The 22378-nt window shown below is 44.7% G+C and overlaps 1 protein-coding gene across 1 annotated transcript; it reads left to right on the top strand.

The window, feature by feature from the left end:
* Positions 1 to 11257: 11257 nt before the first annotated feature.
* On the top strand, positions 11258 to 12218 carry LOC147033357 (uncharacterized). The gene is made up of 2 exons (XM_085871913.1): positions 11258 to 11797; positions 11976 to 12218. Exons 1-2 carry the CDS (start codon positions 11270 to 11272, stop codon positions 12216 to 12218), a joined length of 771 nt encoding a protein of 256 aa, XP_085728039.1. The 5' UTR covers positions 11258 to 11269.
* Positions 12219 to 22378: the final 10160 nt, after the last annotated feature.

Raw genomic sequence — 22378 nt, 5'->3', positions numbered from 1 at the left:
TCTATAACCAAATTGTTGTGAAGATTTAGTATTAATGAGTTTGAGGTAAAATAGTAACAATCGCTTGGTGCGTTTATATTTTTGTTCAGTGTACATATATACCGGGCATATAAAAAAGTGTGGTAGATAAAAACATTAGAAAGGAAAAAATAACTTGCAACAAAAACTTTAACATTTTCACGCTCACGCTGACGCTGACGCTCACGATGGGGGTATCGCTATAGCTCTCTGTTCTTCGAACAGGCGAGCTAAAAACACCCACACAACCCACATTTACATGCCACCTTTATTCATCAATCTCACTACGGATGCCACGTGGCAATCAAATCCACACCAAAGCCTCAAGGAACCCAGAGATGTGGGTCGGGCTATTTCAAGGCATAACGCAAGGCGCAAACGTGCACTGCAGCTCGTGAAGGGGCCTACGGTAGCGCATGGATTTCTCTACAATTCCACGTTGGAATGAAGACCAGTGCACGTTCGGGGCCAGAGAGCACGTCCGAAGACCACGGTCCCATATTAAACTCGGGGCTCCGACGCATGACGAGGTCAGCGGGCAACTGACATTTTTTGTCTTCCGAGACCTGGTGGGGCGTGGCTACGACTGCTATGGCTCAATCGGGGAGCGCAATTTCGTCTACAGCTTGTTTTGGTCCAATTATCAGCCCTCCCCTTGTCTGGGCCCATAAAAAGGGCAAAGCGGAGCAGATTAAGGTCTTTTTTCACCGTTTTCGTTGGTGCATCGCTGCTGCTGTTCGTCCATTCACTCACACATCATGGTCAGGGCTGTCGGTGGTGCTGCAGAGGGAACTGCAGAGCCAGATGAGAATGCTGAGTGGGGCAGTCGGCGAGTTTGTGGATCACCGGCGCAGAGCGAGAGAAGCCACGAGTCCCCATGACCAAGCAGGGGAGGGGGGGGTCGCACACTGCTGCCACGAGGCAGGGCCTCTCGATTGCAAGCGACCCTCATTACGTTACAGACACCTACACATACAAATTCTTACATGGATAGGGACATTCTTCTCATGCATCTTTTTCTACCATCTCTATATCTCTCTCGCCTACTGAAAACGCACAAGAGCATCAACGTGGGTGAAGCCTGACTTCTTTCAAAGGCAGGAACTAAAGGAGCAAACCAAACTGACTTCACCTCACATTTTCCTCTCACCCTCATGTTGCACTTCACTTGCACCTCACACTCCCCCACTCAAGACACACCCAGTATTCCTCCCAACTACGTTTTCCTAAGCGTTCTGGGCTGCCCACCATGCCAGGTATTGAAAGGTCGTTTACACTCATCTGCTTCTTTCTCTCTGGGCAATCTCTAATTGTGTGTGTGTGTGTGTGTGTGTGTGTGTGTGTGTGTGTGTGTGTGTGTGTGTGTGTGTGTGTGTGTGTGTGTGTGTGTGTGTGTGTGTGTGTGTGTGTGTGTGAGATGGCGCCCGTCATCGCGTAAGTTAAAACTGCAGAAGATCTAACGGGAAAACTCTGCTCTGTGTCTCCTTTTGTAACATTGTTTGCCTTTTGCCACACCCCACAAATCCCTTGCTTTCCCTGCTGCACACTGCAATAAACCCCATTTACTGTGCCACATGACTTTCCTCGCATTCTAGTTTTAAATAAATATGCTGTTTAGAAATTTTCCCAGCTCGTTTCGTCTTTTCCTTCATTGGTCCAGCATGGCCCGCACCCCAGCTTAGCTGGAACGTTATTCCCCAAAGATTTGTTTCATAGCCGGTACATACTTGGCAGTTCTGTTCAGCTGCACCTGATCCGGTAGATAATTATCTGGTTAACACAAGTACGTACCGAGGGCGCATTCCCCGGTAAAGGTCGTCACGTGACCCTAGACAAACAGTTTGACAGAGGACCCTAAGTCACGTGGTTGAGTTACTGGCGTTCGCAGTCGTTTCGCAACCCACCGCGACACAAAGTTATTCACAAAGTAAGAATCGGCAAAAAAAAGATCTAAAGATGAGTTTGCTATAGCTATATCAAATGGACTTGAATAATGGGCCGACGCACTCGCCAATTTCATTCAATGATCAATTCTCCACTTTGCTTTTACGTTTCAATAAAAATAAAATAAAAAATAAAAAGAAATCACATTATCAGCTCAATTCATAAAAATAACTTCATCAATTGCTGTTTGTTCACTTTGTTGAAAATTTTTTTCCTATTTTTAAGAATGCTTATTCACTTTGATTGATATTGTTGTGGAGCTGGGTATTGGTTGCGAGCACGACCGCTAGGTTGGGCGGTAGGGTCGACTCTACTGAACACCCGGAATCTAGATCGTACCTTTCGGAAAACTCCGAGGGTACGGGTCCCTTACCAGACCGTGAATCGTCAATAATTCCACCACGTGGTACAGGGTTATTTGCCAATCTTCAAAATACCGAGAGATCCACGTGGCGAATTACCGAGTATTCATACCCTCGACGCCACTCGTAAGAGTCGAGCCGTTAGCGTGCCTGACCCGTGCGCAACCCGAGCGGATGGTTGCCGAAGTCCGTCGGTCCAAATGTAGTTACAGCGACAACAGCCTTTATAATTCACCAACACACGCCATGCTAAGCCAATGGAAGAAACACAGAACCGAGCTGATACATTTAACAAATGTATTTATTTATAATGGGGGAAAGGGGGGGGGGGGAGCAGCACGCAATAATCAGTTATCGACCATAGAGATGCAAGTATATACAGCAAAGAGCACTTAAACAACCACTTCTCCAATTCTATGAGTTGAACGTCAAAGCAAGGGCTGATAACTCCACACTTATTCAACCTGCCCGTCAGATTGACCACAACTTTGCCTGTTTGATGGTCATCAACTATCTCAAAAACTCTCCCTTTCGTCTGATCGCGTCGCAACCTTATAAACCCTTCACCAGGGGGGGGGGGGAGGGGCCGCCTCCACCATCTCCCTCACTGGATGGTTTTGGCGCACAGAATCGCTCGTCGCCCTGTCATTGGCCAAAACGGGCGGCAAGTCCGTCGATTGGCCCGGGGGTGTGGTGACGTCATGCGGACTGCCTTTCTCACCATCGCGGGGTCTGATTGGCTGAGCGGCGGCCACCTCACTCATAGCACGCTGATTGGTCGAGGGCCGCCGCGAGGCTCCTCCTTGAACTCCGCCCACCATGGCGTCGGCCAGAGTGAGGTGAAGGTGAGGGTGATGCTGGCGTTGTAGTTTATGTTGGTGGTGTAAAAATAAACGAAAACCCTGACTATCAAAATAACTTCGCAGCGCATGTACATTCAATTACCCATTAAACAAGGGAAAGGGGAGCTATCTACCACATCTACTTATCAAAATAACTGAGCTATAGGACCTGTATGTTGAGTGATCATGGCTTCCAGATTCGTAACAATATTACACAATCATCAATTGATTAATAGTATCAATGAGAATTATTTTTTTGACAAATACAGTACCATGTAATGCCGCTTTCCCTTCAGTCATTGGAAAAAAAAAACAACATTATTAGCAATAATGACATCATGTAATGGGAAGAGTCCTGATTAATAAAAATGCGATTTCATTTTTCATGCAAAGGTATAAAGGGTATACGAAGGAGCTACCTTCAAAGTTCATTATCTACACAATACAATAACGTGACTCAATTAGAGAGTTCATGGAACACAATACCCTGCACAGTGTGCAAGTATATACAGGAGGGCCTTGTCGTTCGCAGGGGTTACATTCTTGAAAATCTCCATGAACTACAAATCCGCAAACTTAGGGGATAATGGGGAAAATAAGGTTAGGGACGTCATCCTTAAAATTTGTCCAAACTCGAAACGCTTAACATGTTTGTGCATTGTTTTTGTACTATGTATTTCCAAGAATGAGAGTGACAAAGAACATAAAACAAAGATCTGTATGTGGGGGGAAAAATTACATGCCCAGACCAGGAATTGAACCCAGGTTTTCTGGAAAACCATACCAGTGCTCTGCAATCTGAGCTATCTGGGTGACCCACAGTCTGGACACGCAATTCTCCCACAAATAGAGATGCCACTCTCGTTCCCCTGCTGCTTCCGGGGCACTCACTGCCAACCATAGGAGCAGCAAGGGCCTGTCCACAAGAGGGTCAATTCCATGACTGCTATTTTACCCTCCCCGAGGAGAGGGGCCTGGCGTGCCAGTGTCGTGTTCAATGGGCCCGGGTGCCCAAGCAGCGGGACACAGGGTGCCAAAATGCCATGTGGGCATCGGGGGGGGGGGGCGTGCCAGTGAGGGCATCCCCCATGTTAGGGTGAGGAGCAAGCAAGCTCGGAGGTGGCTCAGCATCCCGGGGGTTCTAACTGTGAGTATGCAGGTGGGCAGACCTGCTCGTGGAGCCACACTACCCAGCCACGAAATTGTGCGATGGCACAGAAAGAAAATTTGGTGGGCGAGGCCCAAAATTATAAGAGCACCAACATGTAGGCAATGGGAATTTGTGTATTTACAACCCCATAGTTTAACAAAGGCCTCTTAGCAGGGTATAACCCGAGCTGTTAGCAGTCGCAGGGACATTTTAAAAGTGTAACAATATTCACGTAGTTAGGATTGATGAAGACCCCTTTGCACCATCAACTGTCGGGATGATGGCCAGCTGCTGGACTTGCCCTCCTGAAGGACTTGACAATGAGACGTGTCACAACGTAAATGTAACATTGCACGTAGTTCTGCTCTTTTTCCTTTCCATCGAACCTTGGAGCGATTGGATATGAATTTGGCAATGGGGATAGTACAAAATAGGAGACAAGACGTAGCAACGAATTGTAAAAAGAGGGGGGCTGGGGTAGTGCATATGAGGGAAAAGATATTGGATGGGTGTGGACGATTAGGGCCAACCTCAAGCTCTCTCTCCCGGCACCACCGCCACTGCCCCCAGGTATGTGCACACCAGGGACTGGCTGACCATGTTGGTCAGACCTGGTGTTTGATGGCATTACCTGGTTTGCCTTTTTCCTTTTGTGCTGTTTGCTTTGTCTCGCCATCCCCAAGACCATCAATGCATCACTCACCTTGCTGGATCACTTGCTCTGCATCCATTGCATCACTCACCTCACTTCACCATTTGCTCAGTGGCTTGTGTTCCACCCCCACCTGTTCTGTGGACAGCCACTCGCTGTGGCCTCGTACCAGGTGACACCGTTCTAATTATTGTGGTGGTTTTGTTTTGTTTTCTTTTGTTTGAACTGCATTTACTGCAGCAGCATGCTACCACACTTATGGACTGCCCCCTTTGCTGCAGCCTCATACTAGTTTCATACCAGCCATATACCCATCTCATGCCACTTTGCTTCACTTATTGTGCTACGAATGACCATGCCCATTAACCGCACAAACAGCGCGGTGGAAGAAGTGGCTCGGTTCTTGTTGCTGCTTCCTTTGATCATTTTTGTTGAGAAGGCCACAATATTTATGGCCTGTATGCCAGTCACTGGCTTGCCAGTTTTTTTGTTGGGTGTGCTGGTGAAGAGCATGAAGGTGGCAAGAAGTCAGCAGGTGGCAAGAAGTCAGCAGGTGCCCCCCCCCCTCCACAATTTCCTTTTGAATTTCTGTCGGTCCTGGGTCAGAAATTGTATATAGTTGTACAGTTGTGGAGATTATTAAAGCCCACCGGTTATATGAGGTGTGTTCAAAAAGTATCCGAACTTTGTTCATAAAAAAATACTCGTATCCAGATACAACAAACTTACACGAATCTCTTTCAAAGTAGTCCCCTTGGGCTGCCACATACTTCTCCCAACGGTTCTGCCACTGTCGGAAGCAGCGCTGGAACGCCTCTTTTGGGATGGCGCACAGCTGGTCCGTTGCATTCCGCATGATGTCTTCTCTGGATTGAAAACTGGTCCCTTTCAGGGGCATTTTCAGCTTGGGGAAAAGCCAGAAGTCACACAGAGCCATGTCAGGAGAGTAGGGAGCCTGACGAAGCACAGGTGTGTTGTGTTTGGCCAGGAAACTCTGTATCAAATGTGAAGAATGGGCAGGTGCGTTATCGTGATGGAGCTGCCAATTGACCGCTGCCCGCAGGTCCGGCCGTTTGCGTCGCACAGCGTCACGAAGGCGATGCCGTATCTTTTGGCAGTACTCTTTGGTGATGGTTGTGCCGTGTGGTGCGTACTCGTGATGAACCACGCCACTGGAGTCAAAGAAGACGGTCAGCATGACTTTGACATTGCTGCGGACCTTCCTTGCTTTTTTTGGCCTCGGGGATGTTAGATGCTTCCATTGTGATGACTGGAACTTGGTTTCTGGGTCATACCCATAAACCCAGGTCTCATCGCCAGTGATCACTGTGTTGAAGAAGTTGGGATCGCTGTTCAGTCTCCAGCATGTCCTGTGCGATCTCCAAACGGAGTTGTTTCTGCTCGATCGTTAGCAGCTTTGGCACGAACTTCGCTGAGATTCTCCTTAAGCCCAAATCCTCAGTCACAATGGAATGAACGGATCCAATGCAGAAGCCCGCCTCGTCTGCAAGTTCTCTAATCGTGATTCGACGATCCTGCATCAGCAGGGTCCTCACTTGGTCAATGAAGATCTCATTTCGGGATGTTGAGGGCCTACCAGAACGTGTTTCACTTTCCACTGATGTGCGACCATCTTTGAAGCGGTTGTACCACTCTTTTATCTGTGTGGTGGTCATTGCTTCGTTCCCGAAGGCCTGTTGAATCTTGCGGATTGTTTCCCCTTGGGAATCGCCAAGCTTTACACAAAATTTGATGCAGTAGCGTTGTTCAAGTTTCTCCGCAATTTTGTCAAAAACGAAAATCCGACGGCGTTCACTTACAATTCCTCACTCATCGGCGGTCTGTCGTCGACCGACAGCTTCTGCAGGCGGGAAAATATTCACGCATACGAATTAGGATCGCCTACATACGTGCACCAAACCACGCCTCCCTAGCTTCATTTGTTTACGCACGAAAAATTAAGGTTGGATACTTTTTGAACACACCTCGTATGTTTTAGTTTCAAACATTCTGGCAATTTCGGTGTAGCATAAGGTTGTTTGTGTGAGTCAGTTTGGTAGTTCCCAACACATCAGGCGGGACATATCCAGTTTAAATTGTCACACACACTAAAGGGTAGAGTTAAAACGTACTTTGTAGGGGTGACTTCACCTACATGTCACACGGTAATGCTAACTTTTAATGGCAATTAGATGACCCGTGAACCCGTTGGGTTCCCGTTGTGACAGTGATTGATGAAAAAACAAGACACAAAACTTTAACTTGAAGAAAATTTGAGCATTTATCTCAGGAGTCATCGTTCGGCCAACCGGTTTCTCGAGGTATATAAACACATTCTCCATGGTTTGTCCTTGCGCTCTATGGATCGTCATACCAAAACTTGACTGAATGGGGAATTGATTTTTTAATAATTTTTTTCATTGCCCGATTTGAACGAAACTTCATACTGCACACCGCAGGCGAATGGTGAGTATGGTGGCCCAAAAAATTTTTGCGGTATCATGTACCGCTTTGGCTATATTTCGGGAACATATATATATATATATATATATATATATATATATATATATATATATATATATATATATATATATATATATATATATATATATATATATATATATATATATATATATATATATATATATATATATATATAGTGGCTTCAAAGTCACTTTACCCCTTCCCAGTGAAGCATTGTTCTTGAACTCTTTTAATATACAGGTTTTATTGTACAGTAGTGACAATAATTAATTTGTCATTGTATCTGTATGTGCTCCATCATTCTTCTGGGTCAGTGTTTCCACATACCATAGCGGGCGAGGGCAGAGGGGAAGGGACGGAGGGAAGTGCCAGAAATTTATCAGGGGTAAAGTAACTTTCAGGCTACCCTGTATATGTATATATATATATATATATATATATATATATATATATATATATATATATATATATATATATATATATATATATATATATATATATACATATCTATCTTGTCTCACAAGATGAGAGCTTTAGTAATAAATAGATGACGTAACTTTCAACCGATGTCTCCAGCCGTTGGAAGACTCGGGCCGAGTCTGGGATAGAGAAAGGGGTAGTGTTATGGATTTCAGAATCCGATCCGACAAATACATCCAAACATTTCGGTCCTCAGACAGTTAGGCCTAAGTCACATTTGCCACGGCGGCCGTGGGGGTCTTCAAAATCTACGGCCACTAGCAATTATACGGCGGCCGCAGTATTTCCACGGTCACACAATGTAGCAGTCACATATGTTTTTATTTTTCGGGTCGCCGCACGGCAGATTTATAAATTGTGGAGACCGAAAACGTGGGGGTGCCGTACGGTCTTTGATTTGATGTCGCACGGTGACCTTAGGGCATTCCTGCGGCGGCCATAGAATTTTCAAGGCAGACGCAAGGTGCCCGCAAGGCGACCGCAGGGGGGCCGTAAGGTGAACGTGCGGCCAGACGGATGGTAACGAGTGGGTTTTTTCTTTTTTTTTAACCAGTTTTTTTGTTTCGGCTTGTCGAATTGCTACGGCGAACGTAGAAATGAAAAAAAACATATAACTCCACGTTATAATTCCACGGCGACCTTACGGCCTGTAAAAGATAGCCAAACGGCATAGGGCCACCCTGAGGCCACCGCACGTTTCTGTCAATTCAGAGGGCGTACGGCCACCGTATCCTCGCCGTAGAGCAAATGTGACTTCGGCCTTATTTCCCCAAATGCATGTCCAGGAAAGACCCATCCCCATTTGTGGTGGGATTCTAACTTTGATCCGTTGAGAAGGGTGTAGAATAGATTCCCTTTCTTATGGGATGGCCTTTTTCTCTTTACGACAGACACATTCATGCACACGAGAGAGCTGTTAGCCCAACGGAGGCTCGTCTACCCCCTTTCCATCAGGACACATTGGCTTGGAGGTGGACGATTTATTTACACCTTGGACAAGCAGCATATTTGATTAAGCACATCGCAGGCTTTTCCTGAGCGCAGTTATTCTGACGGTCAGATACGGCTGTGGATCATTTACCTCACCCAGCTATTTTCCATCGACGTTCGACACCCACCACTTTCACCGACGTTGGCATCCACCTTTTTCCATCGACGTTTGGCAGCACTATTCAATGGTTGTTGTTGACGTTTTATGAGCGCTTCACGTTTTCGCTCAGTAATTCTGGCAAATGGCTGCTTTCTGCCGTTCGTCCAGTCGCCATTACAGTGCCATTACACTGGTCGCGAGATAGGGAGTTGGTGACATGCAACGATGCGCCAATAGGCAAGGTGGAGTTGGCTGAAGTCTGCTTGAGGCTCCGCCCAGACTGTCCGCCTATAAAAACGACGAGAGGACCGTTTTTGTGAGAGCTGGGTGACGGCTTCTTACAGCTCTCAGAGAGCTGGCAGCAGTTTAGTTTGTGACAGTTGGTGACGGCCTTGCAGCTCTGATCGCTGGTGACAGCATTACAGCTTCTCACAGCTCCTTACAGATATTCGTCAGTTGTGGCTCCTGGCGGCGGGTGATGCTTGGACCGTTAATGCTGGTTGTGCGCGAAACCTGCTCTTGGCGTACCTGATTCTTGGCGCACCTGGTTCCTGGGGGTGACGTGACATCGATTGGTGTTCAAGCCAGTTTGTGAGTAGGTACACAGCCAGGCTTGGCGCTGGCAACGGACAAGGCACGCTCACACATTTGAGGACATTTTACTTGACGTACGACGACTTCTATTTCGTGAGCGAGACCGGATTTCTCTTCCCCCTGAATGATCTGCTGAGTACTCTTGTCTCGTGTTTAATCGTAAGTAAGGTATAGTGATAAGCATCTGCTCTTTGTCTGTTTTGCTATCAATGCCTGTTTAATTCCTTTTGTTTGAGATCATTTTGATTGATTTGAATTTACTTATTTTCACCACAAGGAAATAAAAAGTTCTTCTGTTATTATTATTTTTTTCCTTATTAATAAATTCCTTGTTGACGTTTCAACCTGTCCGTGGTTGTCCTTTCCTTCCATTGATCCAGCATGGTCCGAACCTAGATAGACTGGGAGGTAATTACCAAACGAATTGACGTGTCGTAGTCGGCACGCACCAGCGGTAAACGCTTGTCCGCCGTCCACGGATACAGTACCAATGAGAGCACAACAGAAACATTTGTCAAGACCAGTCATATCATGGCTAAGATCAGAGCTACACTGAAGGAAAGGCTAAATATCATCACCTCCTCAGCCCACAAGGAGACCACAATAGCAGCCCAAATACACCATGAAAATATGGTTCATAATCTCATACTTCAGCTTGACAAATACTTCGACCCATTCCTGAACGGTCCTGCTCGTCATATGAAGACTGGTGTGGAAAGCGATTGTGATGTTGTAAGAGGATTGATGTCATCCGGAGAAGAGAAATATAAAGAATTTGTTGACTTGAGAATCAAAGCCAGTGGGGAAGAACGAGTCAATTTCTTCGACAAGATTACCAAGCTCAAGATCAAAACTGGGATGGAGAAGGCCAAGAAAGACCCAAAAGTTGTTAATATCCTGAAAGAAGACAGACAGGCCTTCGGTTTACTGGTAGGAAAAGCAACATCGCCAGAAGAGGCACATTCATATCCCTTGACTACTGTCCCACAAGCTCGAGTCACACCAGAGAGAGATTTGAGACAAGGTTCAAAAGCACCATTGAGGAACTACCTCATAGGAGAGTCTGAATCAGTCCGTGAGAACCCGCCACATGAAGGAAATTGGTTAATAGATGGAATGGCTGCTGTGAAATCTGTTCCTGCTCAGCAAACTTGGGGAAAATATGCAGCAGCCCTGTTGAAATTTTGCTTGCCAACACGTGACTCCAAACCGCAGCAACTGGGAATCATATTTGATTCATACAGTAAAGCCACAACGAAGGAGCTCACTCAACATCGCCGTGGCATTCCTGGAAGAAGAACTCACATCACAAGCTCTGAACAGGACATGCCTAAAGGGAAAGATTGGGACTCGTTTCTGCGAAACTAAGAAAATAAGACAGAACTGATTAGATTTCGAGTCGATTACTACAAGACCGATGCTGTGAGATCCAAGCTGAAAGTTCCACTAACTGTGACAGAGGAAGACAATACCTGGTTAATAACGCAACTCAAAATTGAGATGCTTGACTCCTGCAACCACCATGAAGCTGACACCAGACTCATCCTCCATGCATCCAAGTCAACAGATCCTGTAATTGTCAGGGCGACAGATACAGATGTCTTTGTTCTCCTGACCTATGCTTATTCTGTCATTAAACCATTACAAGACTGGATGATGAAGATTGACCATGAGAGGTTTGTTAGCGTCAAAGCTCTAACTGACCGATTTGGTGACGAAATGTGTCAAGCACTTCCTGCCTATCACAGCATTACAGGGTGTGATACAACCTCTTTTCCATTTGGTGTTGGTAAAGTAAAACCACTGAAGAAGACGAAGAAACTGGGAAAGTTCCAACTCCTCTCGCAACTTGGCACATCGCGCACTTCAGTTGAAGATATCGCCGATGCTAAGACCTTCTTTAGAACCTGCATGTATGCTGGAAGTGAACATGAAGAGTATGTGAGAACAAGGATCAGAATGTACGACAAGCAGAAAGTGAAATCCAGTTCAAGTATCTTGCCAGATGAGAGTAGCACCAATGAACACCTCAAGAGGAGTGATTTACAAACTTTCATCTGGTACCAATGTCTGAAACAGGATATTGAGTATCCTTCCATCAAACGCAGAGGTTGGGAAGAAACGGAAGATGGTATTCGGCCAATATGGTTCACCTGCCCCAAATTCCCACCAAGCCTTTCAGTGACGAGCAGAAGAAGAAGGTTAACACAAGGTAAATATACATTTATTTATAGTAAAGCTACGCAAGGTTTCCATTTGCTGTTTCAGACTTGTTGTTTGTCATTTAGTAATACAATTCACAGCCTTATATTATCGAAATCAATTTGACAAAGCATTCAAATCATTTCCGATCATACAGGTAACATTAATTAGGATGCAGACACAGAAGATACGAGAGACACGACCCAGCCCCCAAAAGAAGAAGAGAAGAGCGAGACCCAGCCATAGTGAGGACAAAGGAGACGACAGCACAGGTGGGGACGAGAGTACTGGAAGTGACAGCGACAGCATTGAAGAGCAGTCGGCTACCTCTTCTGGCAGTATTAGAGCAGTCCACTCATCTGACTCACAGACGGACAGTGACTTGGATAACAGCGAATGAACATTAACTCTGGACTTGCAGTTCCATCTTAATTATGTTTGTATCGCCCATTTTGTTGGTGAATTGAACTGAAGGATGACCAGAAAATGGGGTTAATATTATCTCAATTTACATGTTGTGGCCTGTTTTGAGTGAGAATGTCATATTTACATGATAATAAAGCTCAGTTGAGTATTCTACAACCCAAAATCAATTTCCGGCACCATTATAAACCCCATATTAGGTACAGAAAGTTAATTCAACAGGAAAAGAGAACCCTTATCAATTCAATTTTGAGGTAATTTTGGTGGCCATTTTGGTTTTTCGTGGCCATCTTGCATTTGAGGCCAAATCCTGGGTGGCCCTCCAAGCTAATAACAAAGGACATAGGTTTGGAATGGCGGAACCACTGAGAAAACTTTGACAGGAAAACCTAAGAGGTAGTTTGAATAAAATCAAGATGATTTTGACGGCCATTTTGGTGCCTATCTTGGATTTGAGGTCAAATCCTGGGTGGCCCTCAAGCTAATTTAAAAGGCTATAGGTCCAGTATGTCGGAACTGCTTTGAAAAATCTGACATGGAAAAACTACAAGGCAGTATAAACCTAATTAATTTAATTTTGGTAGCCATTTTGATTTTTGGCGACCATCTTGGATTTTAGGCCAAATCCTGGGTGGCTCCCAAGCTAATCTCAAAGGACACATGTTCAGGATGACAGAAACACTGAAAAAAAACCTTGACAGGAAACACTACGAGACAGTATAAATCTCCTAAAGGCAATTTTGGATTTTGCCTGCCATCTTGAATTTGAGGCAAAATTCTGGGTGGCCCCCAAGCTAATATCAAATGGTATGGGTTCAGGATGATGAATCCACTGAGAAAACCTTGACTGGACAAAAATGTTAGTTTTTCCTTGGGTTTTCCCTGTCTATGAAAAGAAAAAAAAAATCCAGGTTTTACCACCATTCTCACAGCAGCAATGACACCACCCTAACACATTACATTACTTTATTTGTAACCTTCATATGCGTCCATTATGACGTCATTAAAACAGTAGGTTTCCAGTTTGGAATGATTTGCCATTTTGCTTGACTGTCAGACAGGCAGAAAGAGGAAAAAAAAAATTATTTCACTCCTCCTTGCCATGCATGAATCGGGCCGAATTCAGAGCCAAAGTGCGCTCAAACAAAACAATAGTCTTCATATTCATGTTCAAAATATAACACCCAACTTCAATAAATTGTTCCTCGATCATAAACTGACAAGACAGACATGATCCAAATGCCTAACCCCAGTTTTCGCTTCACATGCGCAGGGTAAAGAGTACAAAAAGCTTGGGTAAGTCGATTGAGAAGGTAACTTTCCCACGGTCAATGTGAAGAATGCTTTAACATTCAAAACGTTCAGAATTTAAGTTCAACCACAGCCTTCAACACGTGATCAAATAAATAAATAAATAAATAAACAAGCCGGAAGGCGGCGATGGGTCGCCGAGCATGGAAACTATAAGATACAGAGCAAAATGAATGTCATATAGCGGATAGGGAATCACCTTAAGATTATTATGCATATCAAATCTCATCGAGTTCCATCTACTGATGACTACTCGGTATCCATTTGAATGAAAAGTACGAAAAATACGGTTTGAAATCGGAAATCCCCAAAGTTCGAGGGGGTGCTGTGGGTGAACAAGGATCTATATCGAAAATCCGGCTCGATCGTTTGTGCACAATGTATTCCAGACGATTAGTGTGAATTTTCATGACCATCCGACCATAACCCTAGGAGGAGTAGCATTTGGCGCGAAGGCACCTCCAGCTCTCGCATATTATCGATTTTTGCACGAATTGACCTTTGACTCCTGACCTAAAGGCGCTGTCACACCTTGACGTTTTAGCCAGCAATGGCAACATATAAAAATGTATGTAAAACGTTGGCGTACGCTGAAGTTTTGAGTTTGTTTTTTAAGTTTTGGTCGTATTCATAACGTGTTGGTCGGATGCATAACACATTAGTAACGGGCAAAGAACGTTTCATTGTGTTATAGATAACTTTAGATAACCAACGAATGCTTAGCCTGTTGTCGGCGTTCACAACCTATGCCCAACGATAGTTTAACTTAGGCATAGCGCGCTGCACGTATCGCCGACGAACTCGTGGCGTAGCCTGTTAAAAGGCTGCCACACACCGATTTAAATCATAACCGCCTGAAAATTGGAAGTGTCAACATCGCAGTCACACCTTGACGATTTAGCCAGCGTATGCCGTCCTATGAAAAATTTGCCGAACCAAGCTGGCACACGTCGAATACATTATGGGTAAGTTGTGTATACGTTAGGAGCACACTGAAAAACGAGGAAGTACGCTGTCATATTCCGTGGTACGTCTAGTACGTCGTGAAATTTCAAGCATGCTGAAAATTTTACGACGTACGGCTCACAAGTTCCACATACACTGGCATAAGTTCTCTGCACGCTCCACGATCGTTGACACACGTCGGACACACGCTACTTGTAAGTTACTCATACGTCGAAACACGTCGAGGTAATGTTTAGCATACCCGAAACTTAATTTTTAACCAATGAGTAACGTTCTTTGAACCTATGAGTAGCGTGCTTTGAACCTATGAGTAGCGTGCTTTGAACCTATGTGTAACGTATCTCAAACGCACATTGTCGTATGTAGACGAATTTGATTGACATCTTCCGGACGACCACAGAACTTACTGAACGTGTTTCTAACTTACATCTACCGTATAATGGCGTATTGGCAGCGTTTAGGGGAATTGGTATATACAAATGGGCTTCACAAGCGGAACCCGTCAGTGTTCCAGATTCCATGTTGAGTAGATGTCAATAGTATCAGTAGTAGTAGTAGTAGTAGTAGTAGTAGTAGTAGTAGTAGTAGTAGTAGTAGTAGTATGTCCGTGTCAGTTGTAGTAGGTGAGTGTGATGGGGAGGGTGTGGGTGATGATGGATCCTCGTTGCGTCCACGAATAGGAGACATTGCACCATTGTTCGATGTTCTTTTCGGCTAATTTTTTTTGTCATTCCCACGATGAACTATTTTTTTGTTTCAGTTTTAAAAGTATTCAAAACGACTTGGAGAAATGCATAATGTACTAGTAATAAACACAGAACGCTTCAATAACTTATACATAAGTTATACCAACGATTGATTAGCGTGTTTTAGGCGTCCACAACCTATGCCCAACGATAGTCTAAAGTATGCATAGCGTGGCAGCGTATCGTAGACGATTACGTGAGGTTTTCTATTCATAGGCTGCAACTTCACTTTTAATAAATGGCTGTAACTCGCCTATTGTTTTTGGACGCTGGTGCTCGGCAATTGAAATCGTTTCCATTGAACGAGTTAAATCGCTCCCACTGGACTATTGAAATGATTTAATAATAATGCTTGGTTATCCTTGGACCCACTCTGGCTCGCAGCTCGTCGAACATCGCTGGGGGCATTCGCAGGAAGTTGACGAAGGATGCATGGTCCTCGTTCCGGAGTTCCACCATGAGCTGGTCAGATATGCCGTAATGGCATCGCCTCCCGATCCATGGTCTCACCAGTTCCTTCTCTTCCGTTCACGTCTTCTTCTCCCGGCTCTATTGGCACGCAACTGGTGCAGTGTCAACTCGATGAGGTCATGTTGATGTTCGAGAATAGGTAGGTATTGTCGTCTCAGCCTTGCCGTATCCTCCATCTCTCGGAATGACATGGACATGTACTCACCACGAAGTCTAAAAAAAAAAAAAAGACGGGTTCCTCCTGCGAAGCCCCTTTTTATATACCAATTCCCCTAAATCGCTGCCAATACGCCATTATACTGTATCTGTAAGTTAGAAACGGGTTCATTAAGTTCTGTTGTCGTCCTGAAGACGTCAAATACGTCTACGTCTTTTCAAGTAACGTGTTGCGAAGTGTGAACAACGTTCGTGTAGCATGCTTACAAAACGTTACTCATAGGTTAGAAATAAGTTTCGGGTCTGCAAAACATTACCTCGGCGTGTTTCTACTTATGAGTAACTTACAAGTAACATGTGTCGACGTGTGTCAACGATCGTACAACATGCCTACAACTTATGGCCAGCGTAGCGGAACGTGCGAGTAATACGCCAGCATACGTCATAAAATTTCAAGCATGCAAAAATTTGAGGACAACCCAAAAGTACAACGTTTAAAGCCAGCGTACTACGACTTATGGCAGTGTTTTTCAGCGTGGTCTTAACGTATACAAAACGTACCCATCACGTATTCGACGTGTGCCAGCGTTTTAGACAAATTTTTCATAAATCGGCATACGCTGGCTAAATCGTCAAGGTGTGACAGCGGCTTAAGCAATATCGGTCAATATGTCCTGAGGCAAAGTTGTAGTACTCATTGAGTACCATGAACCTGCAAAGTTTCATTCGTATCAATGCACTCACCTGGTCGCGAGGGGGCCTTCAATTTTCGCCAATTTTCACGCATACCCTAATTGAAAGGGGCGCTGCGGGAAAAGTATTCCATATTTCACAAAAACCGGAATACATTTGATAGAGCATCACCTGTAGGTCATTCGTGCTAAATTTCATAACCCTACGTGGGATAATGGCTTTCGGAATTGATTTCGCGTGAACGGTGCAGATTTTGAAGGTTTTTCGGTTGTTGCTAGGGAACCAAAGCGTCCCTAGCAACCATCACAATTTCCAAAGTACTAGGTCATAAGATGTACCTACCACCCGAGTTTGGTCAAAATACGCCCACCTTTACTACCAATAATGCTGATGACAAACGAACAAACATCCAAACAAACAGACAGAATTACTGACAATAAGGGTCACCTATTCCGGCGACCCAATAAATAACACGTTAAGTGTAAAGGCAGCAGAGGTGCAATTACGATGACATTTTCTTCCTAACCTTCATAAAATTAAGGAAATGTTTCACTGCAGAAAGGAAAAAGAAATAAAAACGCATTACAGCATTCTAAGAGGATGATCAACTTAGGTTGCTGCAATTATAAAGGCATTGCTCTCACACCGCAGGCAAGTCGGTGGCCTCTGTTCTTTTCCACCTCTCATCTCGCCTAGCACCCTCTGCTCTCATATCCTACTGACCCTCCCCAGCAATTCCAGGATGAATGTTTTCTTCCAGTTAAACTTCCAAAATCCAAGCTTTCAACACACCACTATTTTCTTTTCCTCACGTCTATCTTATTCTTTCCTGTGCAGTACAAGGCTACAAGTCGATTCAATGGTTGGGGGTAGAGGGGGAAGGGGAAGGGGAGGTGTGGCTGTGCCACTGATCCAATACCCCTTGTGAGTTATGGCAAGAATTCGGAATTTGTTTTGGATGCCAGTGATAACTTTCCTATTTTTCGTGAAGAATACTGTGGGATGTTTAACGCCAATCAAAAACTCGTCCTCGTGTTGATAAATCCGGTTCGTAATAAACAGACTCAATGTTCACATTAAGATGAAAATTGCAATAATCACAAAAATATGGATTTCTGAAACAGCAATGAATTCTGACAAAGGAACGTTTTTGGCAGTGAGCCACCGATCTAAAAGTATTTTTTATTGTGCTTACTGCAAAACTGTATTCGAGAATAAAATTATGCTCGTAATTAAGGTCTTATTTATTAATTTTGCTCTGAAATTTTATTTTTAATCAAAGGTTGTATTTTTGTATGCATAGTTAAAGCTAGTGGAAAAGCGAACACACTGAACAGATTAGGATGAAAAACAACACAAAAGGAACATTAGAGAGAGGAAGGGAGGAAAATACCAAGAGCAGAGTTGAAGGCCAAGATGGAGGAAGACTTGGACAAACAATAGGTGTGGGAAGGAATGGGGGCAGTAGAGGATGCATCGGGTGGACAAGAGGGAGGATACAGGAGGAGAAACTAAGGAGGGAAAACTGGAAATTTGGGAGAAGGGGGCATTTGGGTGGGGTTAACAAGGAAAGAAATTATCATTGTTTTGGATTGGGGATGATCTGAGATGGTGGTCAACAGCTGTCCTGAATACCTGGAGGGAAGAATGAGATTGAAGAGGATGTGGAAGTTGGTCCCACAGGTGGAGAAATAAATAAATAAATAAATAAATAAATAATCTCCAATATCAACTAATCCTGGGAATTCTTTCAAAGAAATTTGCTCCATCACATCCACAGATTTATCCCCCCTCGTCTTCAGTTGTAATGCACATCCTCCTGCCCATGGTTCACTGAAGCTTGTGACAAGGCAGCTGTCCTGAAACAACTTGACATTGCCTCATGGAAGGCAAATCCAATTCAAGGCAATCTCAATTACTTCCACAAAGCTCGGAACAAGTGTGTGTCTAGCCTCAGGAGAGCCAGAAAACAACATCTTTCTAATCTCAAGTCTGAACTCTCAAACATGTCTCCCTCCTCCAAATCCTGGTGGCATCTAATTAAATCTGTTTCTGGTGTATGTGCCCCCCTCAATCTCCTCCCTTACCTCAAATGGCCAACACCTGACACCACACGTGGAAAGGTTGATTGCCTAAACTCCCTGTTTGCTTTTAAATCTTGTGTCTCAAACCCATCGCTTTCTGTACCCACCTTACCCAGTAACACCCAGCTATTCCTGGACTCTGTGTCCTTTCCTCCTGACAAGGTGGAGTCAAACCTCGACTGATTCTGCAACCGATCCAGACGTCATCAGACCACGTGTCCTGCTCCTTTGCTCTTGCTCACCCAATCTCTGTTATATTCACCCTCTCATTTGCTCAAGGCAAGCCTGGTGTTAGCTTAGTGGTTAGGGTGGCGGCTTGGGATCCCAGGGTCCTGAGTTCAAGCCCCGTTGGCTGCTGAATTAACACCAGGGGGTTGACTCAGCCTGTCATCCATCTGAGGTCGGCGAAGTGAGTACCAGTGTACTGGTCCCTGTGTATGCCCCGGTTAGAATAGGTATACCACATCCCTGTGTGTCGTAAGAGGCGACCAGGGTTGGCGTCAGGAAGGGCATCCGGCCATAAAACATTGCCTCAAGAAAAAGTCTAACCCCTGCACAGCAGGGAAAAATGGCTGTAAAAACGGTCATTTTTATTATATTATTTGCTCAAGGTGATCTGCCATCTGCTTGGTAATCAGCAAACATTACCGCTCTGTACAAAAATGTGCAAAAACAGATCCCTGCAACTACAGACCAATCAGCCTTCTCCAAATCATCAGCAACATTATGGAATCCATCATTACTTCAGACATTAAATCCTTCCTCTTCTCCAATGGCTTGATTTCCGATCATCAATTTGGATGGATGTGCTGCTTCTGCTCTCCCAAAAATAGGTGGAGATCCTCAATGCCAGACATAAAATCAGAGCCATCTCCCTCGACATATGACGTGCTTTTGATACGGTCTGGCACCCTGCCCTGCTCACCAAACTCTCTTCCTATGGTATCCAACGTCATCTCCTCTCATGGCTCGCAGACTTCCTCTCCTGTTGCAGTCAATGTGTGGCCTTAAATGGAGTTATTTCATCCCCTCTTCCTGTCCAGGCTGGAGTTCCTCAAGGCAGTGTTCTGGGCCCTGTTCTTTTTCTGGTTTTCATCAATGATCTCTCCGACTCTCTGGAAAATCGTCCTAATCTCTTTGCTGATGACTCCATCCTTTGTCGGGCCATCTGTCGTCCCGCATATCGGCAAGCAGCAGCTTCTTCGCTCTTTGTAGATCTGGATAAAATCACAAACTGGTCCAACACTTGGAACAGGTCTTTCAATCCTGACAAATCTCACACTCTCATGATGTCTCTCCGAAAGGACCGTCTGGAACCCGCCCTGCCCCCCCCGCCCCTCCCCAATCTACTTTCTCAACAATCCTCTTGACGTCCTTTCATTCAAACTTTTGTGCCTCACTATCTGCTGTGATCATTCCTGGGAAAGCCAAATTTCCAACCTGGCCTCCAAAGCCAGTCACCAACTGGGAATCCTCCATCATGAAAAATCCTTCCTTGGCACATCTGAGCTCCTGACCACGTACAAAGCTTTCGTCCGCAGCCTGATGGAGTAGTGCTCTCCCCTCTGGGCTGGTGCTCCCGCCACTTACCGTTCTCGGCTTCACCCCGTGGAAACCAAGGCATTTAGGATCATTCGTATCTCCTATGTGATGAGACACAGTCTTTGGGTCTCTCACTTTCTCACCACAGGCAGATTGGTCTTTCTGTTTTCTCCCATCTCCTCTATCTGGACTTGTGCCCCCTCCCCCCCCACCCCCGCTCTTCCTGCTAGCTGTTCAGCCTACATTTCCGCAGGGTGCTCAAAGTCCACCAGCAACCCCCTTCTGGTGAAGTTACCAAAATCAAGAATCACTGCTCACCTTCACTCTTTCATTCCTTTTTCCCCCACCTTTGGAACAAACTCCCTCACACTCTTCAATCCCACTCTTCCCCTCCAGGTCTTCAAAACAGCTGTTCACCACCATCTCTTATCTTCACCCATCCAAAACCGTGATCTTTTCTACCCCCGTTAATCCACTCCAAACCCACCTCCTTAATATTTCCTGCTTTCCTTCCTAAAAGTCCCTGTAGTGTCCATCTTGTTTACCCTGTGTATTCCACCCCATCCCTCTCCCTTCCACAGATCTCATGTGTCTCTTCCCCACTGTTTTGTGCTTCCCTCTCCTGTCCCTCTTGTTTCCTGCTCCCCTTGTTAGACGTTCTGTGTGTTAGCTCTCATACGAGCCTCGACATTGTCTATATAAAAACCCTCTTACTTGCAGGTTGCTGCGTTTTCTCTCCTCTTCCTGTTCATTATTCGATGGCTTACAATGGCTAGCTGTTGCCCCGCTGCCACAGTTCCAACAATCACTTCACTTTTGCACAAGCCTCAATATTCCAGAGAAAGAAAAATAGCACCATTTCCTCATTTTGTACCTTTTACACCAGAAGACTCCAATAATTCAGGCTCAGTTTTCATGTTTCCCAATGACTCTGAAAAATAAGATATAAAAACTGAATGAAACAAGTGGAGGTACAAAGTACATTGCACCCCCCCACCCCAAATGCCAAATATAAATAAATAAATAACATATCCTCCAGTGTGCGACATTGCCAGGACGATGCCGCTATGCAGCACATGGAGACGGAATTGGGAGGTAACGGTTTACAACAATTGATAAATTGTGTCATTTAAACAAATAAATAATAATCATAAAATAATTAATTTCAAAATCAATTGGCTAATAGCATAACGAAACCACCACCGTTTCATCCAAACCTGTAACTTTTTGAAAATTAAATAACCCCCACCCCCCCCCCAAAAAAAGAAAGAATAATTAATCGATAAATTAATCAATCAATAAATAAATCAAAATACCCTTTGTGGCCAAATCACTTGGTCACCAACGTGTCCAAATATCAGCTCAAAAGGTGCCTGAGATCTTGCCCAAATGGGAAAGAAAATAAGTAATTAATAAATCGATAATAATTCAAGAATTACTCAACTAATTGATTCATCCACAAAAAAAAAAACATTTAAATACCACTTTTGCCAAAGCACTTGTTCACGATTGTCTCCAGATTTCAGCTCCCGAGCTAGCTCAGAGGATGGCTGAGATATCGCCCAGACAAACAGGAAAACAAGCAGGTAGGCGGCGATGGGTCGCCGAGCATGGAAACTATAAGATATCTATCGATAATTCCAGCAATCTCTGTGTGTGTGTCTGTGTGTGTGTGTGACCGCTGTTTCTCGACAACCTCTGGTCCGATCTAATTGAAACTTGCCAGGTATATTGCTGGGGACCTGAGGATGTGCCTTTTCAAGGTTTGATATTAATCGGACAAGTGCTTCCCAAGTTATGCCATTGGTTGGTAAATAAATGGCCAAGACACGTTGTTGTGTGGGCGTGGCCGATGGTGAAGGGAAGCACAGCCACGTTCCCCATTACGGGTTACAACGTACGGGCTTCCGGAGAGTGACGACTTCTTGTATTCTAATAATTTCTCGATTTCTTATGCGCATTTGTAGATAAACATAATGGCCCAAGTTATGATCGTTTTCATATTAGACGGTGTATAAATTTCGGGAACATCAGAGTGCTGGTATGCTCCGAACTAGGAAGTAATTTTTTTTCTCTCTGGTGTTGGCTTAACAGTTAAGGTGGCTGGCTTAAGATCTGCAGTTTGTGCTCCTGTCGGCCATTGAACTAACACCAGGTGGGGTTGACTG

This window comes from Eptatretus burgeri, chromosome 2 (assembly GCF_056783735.1).
Source record: "Eptatretus burgeri isolate ZD-2024b chromosome 2, Ebu_testis_v1, whole genome shotgun sequence".
Lineage (NCBI taxonomy): Eukaryota > Metazoa > Chordata > Myxini > Myxiniformes > Myxinidae > Eptatretus > Eptatretus burgeri.
The sequence above is the reverse complement of the archived record's forward strand: the minus strand, read 5'-3'. Positions and strand labels throughout refer to the sequence as shown.

Coding starts and splice junctions, on each gene's coding strand:
- LOC147033357 (XM_085871913.1), top strand. CDS start 11,270: ATGATGAAGATTGACCATGAGAGGTTTGTTAGCGTCAAAGCTCTAACT. Junction 11,798..11,975: donor AATTCCCACCAAGCCTTTCA/GTGACGAGCAGA, acceptor CCGATCATACAG/GTAACATTAATTAGGATGCA.